Source organism: Gorilla gorilla, chromosome 6 (genome assembly GCF_029281585.2).
Source record: "Gorilla gorilla gorilla isolate KB3781 chromosome 6, NHGRI_mGorGor1-v2.1_pri, whole genome shotgun sequence".
In the NCBI taxonomy this organism is placed as follows: Eukaryota; Metazoa; Chordata; class Mammalia; order Primates; family Hominidae; genus Gorilla; species Gorilla gorilla.
In genome coordinates this window covers 92,729,354-92,742,985 of record NC_073230.2, presented here as the reverse complement: position 1 = coordinate 92,742,985, position 13,632 = coordinate 92,729,354, and the positions used below count along the sequence as shown (strand labels likewise).

Sequence of the window (13,632 nt, the reverse complement as noted above, 5' to 3'; positions counted from 1 at the left end):
AAGCTATTCTTTTGCCCTTCATACTGCCCCATCAGCAACACTTTAGAAAAAGGATTAATACCATTGACTAGGAATAAAATATACAGTTATTTGAAAATCTTGGTCATTATATGCAGTTTTCATTTGCGTGTTCACTGTAAGTCTGGTCTTCTTATGAAAAAATTTCATTACTAAAAGCACTTTAATATGGCTACCGCAATTGTATAGTTTGCATAGGTTTTTAAAGTTTTATAAATGCTGTGAGTGCTTTTGCTTCCAAGAGTGACATGGTTCTCTTGTTAGTTTAAGAGCAACACCTCAGGCCCTGCTTGATCCAAAGAGGAATGTTTGATTTCCTTTACATTCCAAGGGAAACATCTGCTTTGGAGGGTGTGGGGGCAAAGGGACAGTCATTCAGGCTTCAAGGCTTTCAGACATGAAAGATATCTTGTTCATCATTTCTCCATTGATTTGCTTTGCAGCTTGCAGTTCCCCACAATGATGAATGGACCCGATTTGCCAGGACCCTTGTGGAAATTCGTGCTAACAGAGCTGATAGCGAGGAGGAAGGCACTGTTGAGTTATCTGCCTAGTGGAAATGAGCCACCCCCACTGCAGCCCCCACCTTTGTGTCCTAGAGCTCAGCGTCTGCAGTCAAGTCTCTTGTATTCGGTGTCCATTCAGTATCAGTATTGCTGTGACATTTTGGGTGCCATATTGTGCCAGCTTTGCTCCAAGTATTCTAAATGTGTCCCACCATGCTTTCCACTGACCCAAAATTCACCACAGCATTTCTATCTTTATATTTCTGTCTCAAAAATGAAGAGAAGGGGGTTATGGGTTAAGTTGCTGCCTTTTAACTACTTTGTAGCTGTATTTAATAGCTGGAAACCTCTGGTTAAATTTGTGCTTACATGCAATCCTGGCATAGTCCTATTAAATCCATATGAAGCCAGATATGATTGGGTGCAGATGTGGTGTGCCTCATATTATGGTACAGGGCCAAAGACTTGAGATGTGGTGTTTTACATGGTGACTCACATTATGAATGGATTTACTAGAAGAACATTGCTGCTCCTTATTTATTGTAGTGTGCTGCATGGAACGTATTTATTTGAAAGCATTAAAATAAACGATCCTAGAGCATGTGCATAATGAGAGGACTGTATTCTCTCTGCTGCTGTTGAGGTTATATTAAGTTCCACGTAACAATTACAGTATGCCAGTTCCACTGAAGACATGAAATCTTTAGAGGTTTGTTGCAGTGAACGAAATGAATTTTAATGCCTATTATTTCTGGGTACTTTAACAATATTTCAAATATCATTGACCACTAATACTTGTCATTGAAGCTAACACAGTCTGACAAAAGTCTATGGTTCCTAAATATGACATCAGTGTTGCCAATAAAATGTTTCAAACCAGGTCTGCACCAGTGTGAGTAAATCCTTTGCTTGGGGAAAACTTGACTGGAATTCTGCTGTGACAAGAGGTGGGAGAGATACATTAGAGCCATGTTAAAGACTGATCATGAATTTATTTGAGCAGCCAACCTGGCTGGACTTAAACCAAGACTCCTAGTTTTATTTTTATGAGGGAATGTGTGTGGTTTTTTTGGAAAGCTCCTCCTTCTCACCTTTACCAAAGCCACCCTTGCCCAAAGACAGTTGTTGGAGTAAGAAAGGTAGGTTAAGATGAACAGATACCAAATGTCCTACACATTTCTTTTTAAAAACAATTTACACCAGAAATGATGTTTATTACTATTGGACTAGGAAATATGTCTATAAACAACTTCAATAAACTTTTTTTCAAAAGGTCATTTTATGCCCAGGGAAAATGAAAACAAATAGCGGTTGAGTCATGAAAAACATTCGAAGACAGGCTTTCGGCTTTTTAGGAAGGGAATTCCCATTGGGACTTTTTTGGTAGGGATTCCTTCAACTGTACGGTTTCTTTTATTTTTAAAATAGTATCATACTTTTTCTCCAAGTAGCCTACAATATTTAGATATTGAAATCCTTTGTAAACAAAAATTTTATAGATAACAAATGAGTATCTGAAATAGGTTTAAAAGCATTTGAATGAAAAGTACTGGGAAAAAAAGTTTCACAGACATACAGTAAAGTACCTAAGAATAAAAATGCAACACGCGTGCATTATTATGATAGACCAAATTGAATGATTCAGTGAGTGATGATGTGAAAAGTACAAAGGCCTGAGTCACTTACAGCAGGCACATAAAATGTTACAAGAACATGTGTTCTTATATATCCCACTGTGGTAGCTGGTCTCCAAGGCAGTTCCCAATTCTTGTGCAGGCCATCCCCTGTTGAATCCGGGCTGACCTTACGTGACTGACACAATACTGGGAAGTGATGCTACATGGTTTCCATTATGTCTTAGTTAATTCAGACTGCTACGTGGTTTCCAGGATGTCTTAGTTAATTCGGACTGCTATAACAGAATACTATGGTATTCAGACTGAGTGGCTTAAGCAACAGAACTGTATTTCTCACAGTTCTGAAAGCTGGGAAATCCAAGGTCAAGATGCTGGCAGATCTGATATCTGGTGAGGGCCATCTGCTTAGATTGCAGATGGCTATCTTCTCATTGAATCCTCACATGGTGAGGAGAGAGAGAGATGATCTCTTTCATGTCATTACTTATAAGGGCACTAATCACATTTATGTGGGCTCCACCCTCATGACCCAGTTATCTCCCAAAGGCCCACCTCCAAAAATCATCACATTGAAGATTTAGGTTTCAACATATGAATTTGGGAATGAACATAAACATTCAGTCCACAGCCCAGGGCAAGGTTATAAGAAGACGTATATCCTCCACCTAGGTTTCTTGGCACAATCAATCTTGGTCCCTGAGCTACTATGTAAGAAGCACAACTACCCTGAGACTTCCAGGCCACACAGAAGCTGACCATGGAGTGGTCATGTAGATATAAGAGAAATACACAGCCAGTCCATAGCCATTTAAGTCACCCCAGCTGATGTCCCAGATGAAATGTGGTAGCCAGAAAGATTGCCTTTCAGATTTCCTATTGCAGAGAACATGGTTGAATGACAGTTATGATGCCTTGCTTTGAAACCCATCACCAAGTTTGACCAAGGTCATGCTCCTTGCAAGCTCTTGCCAGCCAAGACTAAGTATGGCAAAGATCCTAAGGCTGGCCTGTATCTAGGAGACATAAGACTTCTTTGAAGTAACTTTGGCCCTAGGACTTTATGTCAGCATTGCTAAAACTTTCTCAGAACTGTACTTCAGTCCAAGACTAGCCGACTTTCTTCTCTTCCTCCCTTCCTCCTTCCCTCCCTCTCTCCCTTCCTTCCTTCCTTCCTTTCCTTCCTTCCTTTCCTTCCTTCCTTCCTTCCTTCCTTCCTTCCTTCCTTCCTTCCTCCCTTCTTTCCTTCCTTCCTTCCTTCTTCTCCTCCCTTTCCCTCTCTCCTTCTTGAGGCCTGACAAACATCACTGTCTGATGGCTGTCCCACCTAAGATGGCTAGGGATGTCCTAGGCCTTATAAAAGAACAAAGAAACTACCTCAAAAGAATTGCAAAAATTAGCATGTACCATTAGGAGCCCGGGGAGTAGCACTGGGATTAGATTTTGAGGTGTTTGATCAAGGGAGCCAGAATGTTGATTAGATAAGGAATAATTCATTGACTTTGAGGGTTGTGTGTGTGTGTGTGTGTGTGTGTGTGTGTGGTAAGGAAGAGGGAAGCTATATGACTTTATACTCTGGCAAGGAGCCTAAGGAATAGGGTCACTCTTCGAAGTCTGAAAAAGCTGTAGCCTACATTCACTAGAGTGAAAATGTCTGAGTTGCCCTGGTAGATAGTACAGGAAGGAATAAAGAGGTTGAAGGAAATGGGTATGTTAGAATAGATATATTATTTAAGTTCAGAAGACACACTCAAGGGTTATGTTACATAGGAACACCCAGAGTACACACCCTTCAAAGCCATTTGCAATGAGCTGGTGAGAGAGGCATTAGCATCTCTAGAATGTTTAGCGGTAGCTTTCCTTTGTAGGTCAGGGCTGATGGTAGGAGAGGCAGTCACAGAGTGGGGCTTGCTAACATCCATGGGGATGATGAGACCCCAGAGTAATAGTGGCTAGGTGGTGGCAGTTAACCACCAGAAGTCAGGAAGCCACAACTGCCATAATGACCAACTAGATCAGAGAGCAGCCAAGAAGGCTTTACCCATAGGAAGTTGTGGGAGTAATTAAAAGAACGTGGCATTCCTAGTGGCAAAATAGACAGGCAGCCAAAAGGGTATTGCTTAACTTCTATGACCAAAAACATAGAGCAAGAATGGAGATGCAGGAGACTGAAGACTATTACCTCAATAAAAAGCCACATACCTCTGCTCACTGTCCAGTCCTGAGCCAGTTTTCCAATCCAGAAACCATTGACTGAAGATTGCTAGGAGGTTGCTAGGAGGGAGGACACCAGGAGGGAGGACACCACTGCAAACATCCATTGTGATGATCTCCCCAGTCCTTCCCCAAAAGGACCTATGGGCATTTATTCAGGTGAATATACAATGCAGAAAGAAACAAACCAACATTTGAAGACTTGGGTACATTATCTGGGTTCACTCTGAATTGTTATTGGAGTGGTGGCTTACGGCAACAAGGTAATGTAATGGAGTGTTTACTAAAGTCTAGGTCTCAGTGGGCTCATTGGGTCTATGTACACACACAGTGGGTCATTCCGTCATTCCTCCAATCCTTGAGTGTTCAATTAGAATTGATATACTTACATCAGGTACCTGGCCTCCGGGATAAGAACTCTCGCAGAAGGGAGGGCCAAATGGAGACCTCTGAAATTGCCACATTCCCATCTTCCCCTGCCAAGATAGCAAATACAAAATATTACATCTCAGGGTAGAGCTAGGAGGATGGCAGAGATTGGTGCCACTCTTAAAGGCCTAAAAGATACAGAGTGGTGTTCCCTATATCTATTTAATAACCCAGTATGCCCCCCTTTATAAATTAAATGGATCTTGGAGAATAACTGATGAGTACTGCAAGCTCAACCAAGTAAGATCACTGATCACAGCTGCCGTACTAGATGTGGTGTCATCCCTAGAACAGATTAATAAGGCTTCTGGTACATGGTATGTGGCCATTGATGGATGAATGCATTCTTTTTCATTCCACCTATAAAAGAAGATCAGAAACAGTTTACACTCATGAGAAATAACTATTTTAATTTACAATTTTGCCTTGGGGCTATGCTAATCTCTCTCCCTCTGTAATACTCCAAAGATGCCTAGACAGCTTGAGCATCCACAGAATGTTACACTGATCCATTACATCAATGGTATCACACAGACTATGCAGAATAAGCAAGAATTAACTAATGTACCAGAAGCCTTGGTAAGATATATGCACTCCAGAGGGTGGGAAAAAAAATCAAGGAAGATTTAAGGACCTGCTACTTCAGTGGAGCTTTTTGGAATCTCCCCAATGTTTAAGAGCATGCTGGGCTCTTAAATACAAACTGCTGAAGCTTAGAGCCCCCACCACAAAGAAGGAAGCACAGCACCTGGTAAGCCTCTTTGGTTTTTGAAATTAGCATATTCCATATCTAAGAATACTGCTCTGGTGCATCTACTAATTGGCATGCACAACTTTGGGTGAGGCTCAGAATGGGAAAAGACTTTGCAGCAGCTCAAACTGTAGTGCTAAGAGCTCTGCTGTATGGGCCATTAAATCAGCAGATGCTATGATATTAATGGTGTCAATGGTGGGAAAAGATGTGGTATAGAATTTTTGGCAAGTCCCAGTTGGAAAATTATAGTAGTGGCCCATGGGATTCTACAGGAAGGCCATGCCATCTGAAGCAAAAACAGCACATGGCATATTAGCGGATCCTGGTAGAAATGAAGTTCTTTGCCATAGGATATAAACTTAACTACACATCCAAACAACCAACTGTAAGTTGAGCCCCGTCAGCTATACCAACTCATAAAGTTGAATAGACCTAAAAGAAACCCCTTATAAGATAGAAACTGTGCATTGGGATGTATAGAACCAGAAGGCTCTGAACATAAGTAAGCTGCATGAGCAAGTAGCTCAAAAGCCCATTGTCACCCAACAGGATTTTACCAGCACATCTCCTCCATGCTTGCATACGTGGCCATGTGTAGGGAAGGTGAGTTCTGTGTCAGCAGCTGAAAGAAGAGGAAAACGTTAGAGTTTGGTTTACATATGGGTTAGTTCAGTTTGTGGGTACAGGTTGTAAATGGATTACAGCTAGCTACTTTATACCACATTCAGGATGAACCTTGAAAGACAGTTAAGAGGGAAAGGCTTTTTAATGGACAGAGCTGTTAGTTGAGCACCCAGTTATCTCCTTTGTGTGAAAGAAGAGATGGCCAGAAGTAAGTTTATATCCATATTAGCAATCTAACCCAAGCCATCATCATCTCTGTCATGATTCTGGCAGCAGCCTCCTAACTGGTCTCCCTGTGTCCACCTTTGACCCCTTCAGTCACTTCTCAATGTAACCACCTGAGTGATATTGTTAGAACATTTAACTCCTCCATTCAAAGCATACCAATGGCTTTCACATCACTTGCAATAAAAGTCAAAATCCTTATAGTGGCCCACAGGCTCTATATGGATTTTTTTTTTTTTTTTTTTTTTTTTGAGACAGAGTCTCGCTCTGTTGCCCAAGCTGGAGTGCAGTAACATGATCTCGGCTCACCGCAACCTCTGCCTCCCAGGTTCAAGCAATTCTCCTGCCTCAGCCTCCTGAGTAGCTGGGATTACAGGCATATACCACCATGCCTGGCTAATTATTTGTATTTTTAGTAGAGACGGGGTTTTACCGTGTTAGCAAGGATGGTCTGGATCTCCCGACCTCGTGATCCACCCGCCTCAGCCTCCCAAAGTGCTAGGATTACAGGCGTGAGCCACCGCACCAAGCTTCTATGTGGATTTTAATGACTCCACAACTTCTCTGATATTTGGTATTGTAGGTCTTCTTATTTTAGCTATTTTGGTGAGCATGAAATGGTATCTAGCTGTGGTTTTAGTTTGCATATACTCACTGACTAATGATTTTGAGCACCTTTCGTGTGATTATTGGCCACATTTAATATATTATTTCTTCTTTTTGTAAAATATCCTTTCTAGTATCTTGGCCACATCTTGGCCACTTTAAAATTATTTCTATTTATTGTTAATCAGATAATATTTAAAAAAATTAATTTAGAAGAGTTTTCTTTATATATTCTGCCTTTAAAAATTATTAATTTAGAGGAGTTCTTTATGTATTCTGGATATAATTCCTTTGCCAGATATGTTTGTTACAAACATTTTTCCCAGCATATGCTTTAGAACATTTCCTTAATATAATATTTTGATATGCAAAAATTTTAAATTTTGCTGAGGTCTTTTGTATCCATTTTTATGTTTTATACTTAGTATTATATCATACTTTCTAGTAAATCTTTGCCACAGGTCACAAAGATATTGTCTTATGTTTTCTTTTGGACATTTTATTGTTTTAGCTTTTACCTTTAGGTCGATGATGGTTCTTAAATTAATTTTTGTGTATGGAATGAGGTAGTGGTAAACATTATTTTTTAAACATATGGATAACCAGCTGTTTTGGCAATATTTTCTGAAGAGATTATTTTCTTTTTGTTCATTAAATTAAATTAGCATTCTCGGTAGAAAGACAATTGACCATATATGTATAGGCATATTTATGTGTCCTCTATTCTGTTTCACTAATTAATTTATCTATTCTTATATGATATCACACTGTCTTGGTTGCAATTGCTGTGTATTAATTCTTGAAATCCAAGTGGTGTAACTACTCCAACTTTGTTACTCATTTTGAAAGATTATTTTAAGGACTATTCTAGGTCTTTCGTGTTTGCACATGAATTTTAGAATGATTGTGGAATTCTTTTAAAAATCATACTGCTTGGATTTTGATTGGAATTTCACTGGATCTGTATATTTGGGGCAATGCCATCCAAGAATAGAATATAACTTGTATTTATTGGGTCTTCTGAGTTCACCAATAGGTTGTGCAAACTTTTTTTTTCAATTTATTCCTAGATAACAACTAATTTTTTATGCTATTGTAAATACTATTGTTATTATTTTTCAATTTTTTAACAAAATTTTTTACTAGTTTATAGAAATTTAGTTTTGTATATTGATGTTATATTTTGCAACCTTGCTAAACATACTTATTATTTATAGATATTTTAGATATAATTGCTTACTACATACACAATTATGCCATCTGAAAATAATGAAAAGTTTAATTCTTCTTTTCCAATCTTATCTTTTTTCCTGTTTCTTTTTTTTTTTTTTTTTTGCGTTACAGTATTAGCTAGGAAAGTCTTTATCATGAGTAGATGCTGAGTTTTATCATATGCTTCTTTTCTGCATCTGTTGACACGGTCACATAATTTTTATCCTTTATTCTGGTAATGTGAATTATGCTGGTTGACATTTTTTAATGGTAATCCAACTTTGAGATAAAATCATTTGGTCAACATGTATTAGTCTTTTAACATATCACTAGACTTCATTTGCTAGTAATTTCTTAAGGGTTTTCCCATAATCGTTCCTTGTGAATACTGATCTATAATTTTCTATTGTAATGTCTTTGTCAGGTTTTAGTAACATGATTATGTTCACATGAGGAGTTGGGAAGTGTTCTGACCTCCTCTATTTTGTGAAGGCATTTATATTGGTATTACTTCTTTCTTGAATGTTTGATGGAATTTACTACTGAAGCCATCTGGCCCTGGAGTTTTATTTGTAGAAACGTTTTTGGTAACAAGTGCATTTATTTAATAGAAATAGGAGATTCTGATTTTCTATTTCATTTTGGTTCCATTTTGGTAAGTTGTTTTCAACAAGTTGCATTTTTCAAGAAATGCATCCATTTCATTTGTCAGATGTATCCATATAAAGTTGTTCATACTATTCTCTTATTACCCTTTAATGTACATAGAATCATAATGACATCTCTTTTTAAGTTCCTGATGTTGCTAAACTATGTTTTCTTTAAAAATAAAAGGTCTTGCTAGGAGAGTTATTTTATTAATCTGTTCAAAGAACCAGCTTTTTAAATTGTCAATTTTCTTTATTGTTTATTCACTTTTTCTTCTTTCCACTTTGGGCTTAATTTGCACTCTTTTTTTCCTTCCTGAAGTAGAAACTTAGATCATTGATGTAACACTTTTTTCTAATATAGGCCTTTAAAGTTATAAAAATCCCTCTTAGGGTGGGCACGGTGGCTCACACCTGTAATCCCAGCACTTTGGGAGGCCGAGGCAGGTGGATCACTTGAGGTCAGGAGTTTTGAGACCAACCTGACCAACATGGTGAAACCCTTTCTCTACTAAAAATGCAAAAAATTAGCCAGGTGTGGTGGTGGGCGCCTATAATCCCAGCTACTCGGGAGGCTTAGGCAGGAGAATCGCTTCAACTCCAGAGGCGGAAGTTGCAGTGAGCCAAGATCGCGCCATTGCACTCCAGCCTGGGCAACAAGAGCGAAACCCTGTCTCAAAAGAAAAAAAAGAAAAAAAAAATCCCTCTTAGTACTGCTTTTACTATATTCCGCAAATTTTGCAACAGACTTTATTATTATTCTGTTCAAAATATTTTCTAATTTCCATTGTGGTATATTATTTGACCTATGAGATTTTCAGAAGTGTTTTGTTTAACTTCCAAGTATTTGGAAAGTTTTCCAGAAAACTTTGTTTTCATTTCTAGTTTGATTCTGCTTAGTGAGAAAACATATATAATATGAAATACCCTGTATTTCAAATGCTTTTAAATTTATTAAGATTTCTTTTATGACTTAGCATATGGTCAACTTGCTAAATATTCCACGCGTACTTAAATAGAACATGAATTCTTCAGATCTTATGTGGTTCTATAAACTTTTTTTATTTTCTATGCATTCTGTCAACTATTGAGAAGGTGATGTTAAAATACAAACTACAGTTGTGAGTTTGTCTATTTGATCTTTTAGTTCTCTCCATTTTTCATTCATACTTTTTTTTTTTTTTTTGACAGAGTCTCACTTGGTAGCCCAGGCTGGAGTACACTGGCATGATCTTGGCTCACTGAAACCTCTGCCTCCCAGGTTCAAGTCATGTTCATTCCTCAGCCTCCCAAGAAGCTGAGATTACAGGTGCCCACCACCATACCTGGCTAATATTTGTATTTTTTTTAGTAGAGGCAGGGTTTCATCATGTTGGCCAGGCTGGTCTCAAACTCCTGACCTCAAGTGATCTGCCCACCTCAGCCTCCCTAAGTGCTGGGATTACAGGTGTGAGCCACCGTGCCCAGCCAGCCAATTTTTCATTCATACGTTTTGAAGGTCTATTACTAGAGACATACTTATTAGGTTATTATATCTTTCTGATAAATTTATTATTATTATGAAATCACCCTCTGGTGTCCTTTAATTTCAGCCTGAAGGACATGCTCTAGCATTTATTGTAGCACAGGTTAGGGAAAAGTTTGTTTATGCTTATCTGGGGATATTGAAATTTCTTTTTGTTTTTTGAAATAGAGTCTTGCTCTATTGCCCAGGCTAGAGTGCAGTGGTACGATCTCAGCTCACTGTAACCTCCGCCTCCTGGGTTCAAGGGATTCTCCTGCCTCAGCCTCCCGAGTAGCTAGGATTAAGGTGCGTGCCACCACACTCGGCTAACTTTTGTATTTTTAGTAGAGACAGGGTTTCACCATGTAAAGCTGGTCTCGAACTCCTGACCTCGTGATCCGCCTGCCTTAGCCTCCCAAAGTGCTGGGATTACAGGCGTGAGCCACTGTGCCTGGCCTTCTTCATTTTTGAGGAACGGTTTTATCCGTTTTCATTGACAGGTTTTTTTTTTTTTTTTGGGAGTACTTTGAATATCTCATCCCACTGCCTTCCGGCCTCAAAGATTTCTGACTAAACCAACTATTAATCTTATTGAGGATCCCTTGTGTGTGATGAGTTGCTTCTCTCTTGCTGCCTTTTCCCCAATCTTTATGCTTTTCTTTTACATATCTTATTGTATTGGTTAGGATGCCATCTTTCACATGATGTATGATATAGGCTATAGGTTTTATCAGGTAAAGTTTCCTTTCATTCCTAGTTTGTGAGACTTTACAAAAAAATGAATGTTGAATGTTGTCAAATATTTTTTCTGAGTTCAGTTTAAATAATCATGATTTTCTTTTTAATTAGTGTAATCTATCAATTGTTTTTGAGTGTTATGTTTACTGTCCTGCAACGAACCCATTGGTCATAATGGATTGATTATCCCCTTTTTATAACGTTGAGCTCAAATTGCCAAATTTTAAAAAGGATATTTCTATCTCTTTCTACAAAGGGATATTGTTTTAGAGTTTTGTTTTTTTTCCTTGCAATGTCTTTATATGATTTTGATACTGTGGCAATGCTGTCCTCATAAAATGAATTAGGGAAGTAATCCCTTGCCTTCCATTTTCTCTAAGATTTTTGCAGAATTTTCATTATTTATTCTTAAAATATTTGGTAGAAATCAATAGTGAAGGCACCTAGGCTTGGATTTTTCTCTGGGGTATAGGCCAGGCACGGTGGCTCACACCTGTAATTCCAGCACTTTAGGAGGCCGAGGCAGGTGGATCACGAGGTCAGGAGTTCAAGACCAGCCTGGCCAAGATGGTAAAACCCCATCTCTACTAAAAATACAAAAATTAACCGGGTGTGGTGGTGGGTGCCTGTAATCCCAGCTACTTGGGAGGCTGAGGCAGAGAATTGCTTGAACCCAAGAAGCAGAGGTTGCAGTGAGCCAAGATCGCACCACTGCACTCCAGCCTCGGCGACAGAGTAAGACTCTGTCTCAAAAAAAGAAAAAAAAAAGATTTTTAAGCTAAGAATTCAAGTAGTTAAATACAAGCATTCACATTGTTTCTTTCTTCTTCAGTGACTTTGGTAGGATATATCTTTCAAGGAATCTATTTCATCCATGTTGTTTCATTTATTGGCATAAATTTGTGCATAACATTCTATAACATTCTCTTATCATCACTTTACAATCTGTAGACTCTGTACTGCTGTCCCTGCTTTAATTCCTGATAATGATTATGTGGGTTTTTTCCCTCCTTTTCTGATTTTTATTTGCCAATTTTATTGATCTTTTCAAAGAACTGGATTTTTGATTTTATTGTTTATCTTATTTTCCTGCTTTCTTTTTTTTTAATTTTATTATTATTATACTTTAAGTTTTAGGGTACATGTACACAATGTGCAGGTTTGTTACATATGTATACATGTGCCATGTTGGTGTGCTGCACCCATTAACTCGTCTTTTAGCATTAGGTATATCTCCTATAGGATGCTATCCCTCCCCCTCCCCCCACCCCACAACAGTCTCGTTGACTTCTGCTTTTCATTATTTTTTATCTTTTGCATCTTTGGGGTTTAACTTGCTCTTCTATTTCTAGTTTGTTAAGGTGAAAAATTAGACAATTGATTTGAGACCTTCCATCTGTCTAATGTAAGCAGTTAATAGTATACATTTCTCTCTAAACAGTATTGTAACTTCATTGCATATATTTTTATATGTTGTGTTTTCATTTTCATTCAGTTCAGAATATTTCCAAATATTTCTTGTGGTTTCTTATTTTCCCTATAGGTTGTATAGAAGTATACGGTTTATTCTTCAAATATACAGAGAATTTCCAAAGATCTTTCAGTTATTTATTTCCAGTTTGATTCTGTTATAGTCAGAGAATATAATGTATATAATTCCAATATTTTTAAGTTTATTGAGACTAGTTTTATGGCCCATATTATAGATTACCTTGGTGAAATTTTACTTGTACTTAAGAAGAATGTGTATTTTGCTGTTGTAGGGTGGAGTGTTCTAAAAATATGAATTAGGTCTATTATTTGATAAATGTGTTCAAATCTTCTATATATGTACTGATTTTCTGCCTCCCTTTTTTTTCTTTTTGTGGACACAGGGTCTTGCTATGTTGCCAGGCTGGTCTCAAAATTCCTGGACTCAGGCAATCCTCCTATGTTGGCCTCCCAAAGTTCTGGGATTACAGGCACGAGCCACTGTGCCCAGCTATGCCTGCTTGTTATATCAGCTACTGAGAGGCGAGTACTGAAATCTGGAAGTATAATCATGGATATCTTTTAGTTCTTTCAGTTCTATCAGTTTTTGTTTTCTGTAACCGAAGCTTTGTTATTACGTGCCTACACATTGAGGATTTCATGTGTTTGCGATGAACTGACCCTTTTATCAATATGAAATGTTGCTGTTTATTCCTAGTAATAATCCTTTTTCTTAAATCTACTTTGACTGGTATCAGTATTGCCAACTCCAGCTTTTTATTTATAATTTTGTGATTAGATAGTATAGCTTTTTCCATCAATTTACTTTCAACTTATCTGTGTCTTTACATTTAAAGTTGGTTTCTTTAGGTAGCATATAGTTGTGTGTTACATTTTAAAATTTAATGTGATAATCTTTTCTTTTAATTAGGGTGTTTAGACCATTTATATTCAATGTAATTATCAATATGGTAAGGTACATCTACTGTCTTGCTCTTTTTTATTTGCCCTATCTGTTCTTTGTTCTTTTTACCTCTTTCCCTGTCTTCAC

General features: G+C 37.9%; 1 protein-coding gene across 4 annotated transcripts in view; it reads left to right on the top strand.

The window, feature by feature from the left end:
* Positions 1-1,405, top strand: part of DYNC1I1 (dynein cytoplasmic 1 intermediate chain 1) — a 326,316-nt gene extending 324,911 nt beyond the window's left edge. For all 4 annotated transcript variants that reach the window (XM_004045789.5, XM_004045788.5, XM_004045786.5 and 1 more), the window contains one exon: positions 462-1,405. In XM_004045789.5, the coding sequence (XP_004045837.2) occupies positions 462-572 (111 nt within the window). In that variant the 3' untranslated portion in view covers positions 573-1,405. The remainder of the gene's footprint in view (positions 1-461) is intronic.
* The last annotated feature ends 12,227 nt before the right edge of the window (positions 1,406-13,632 follow it).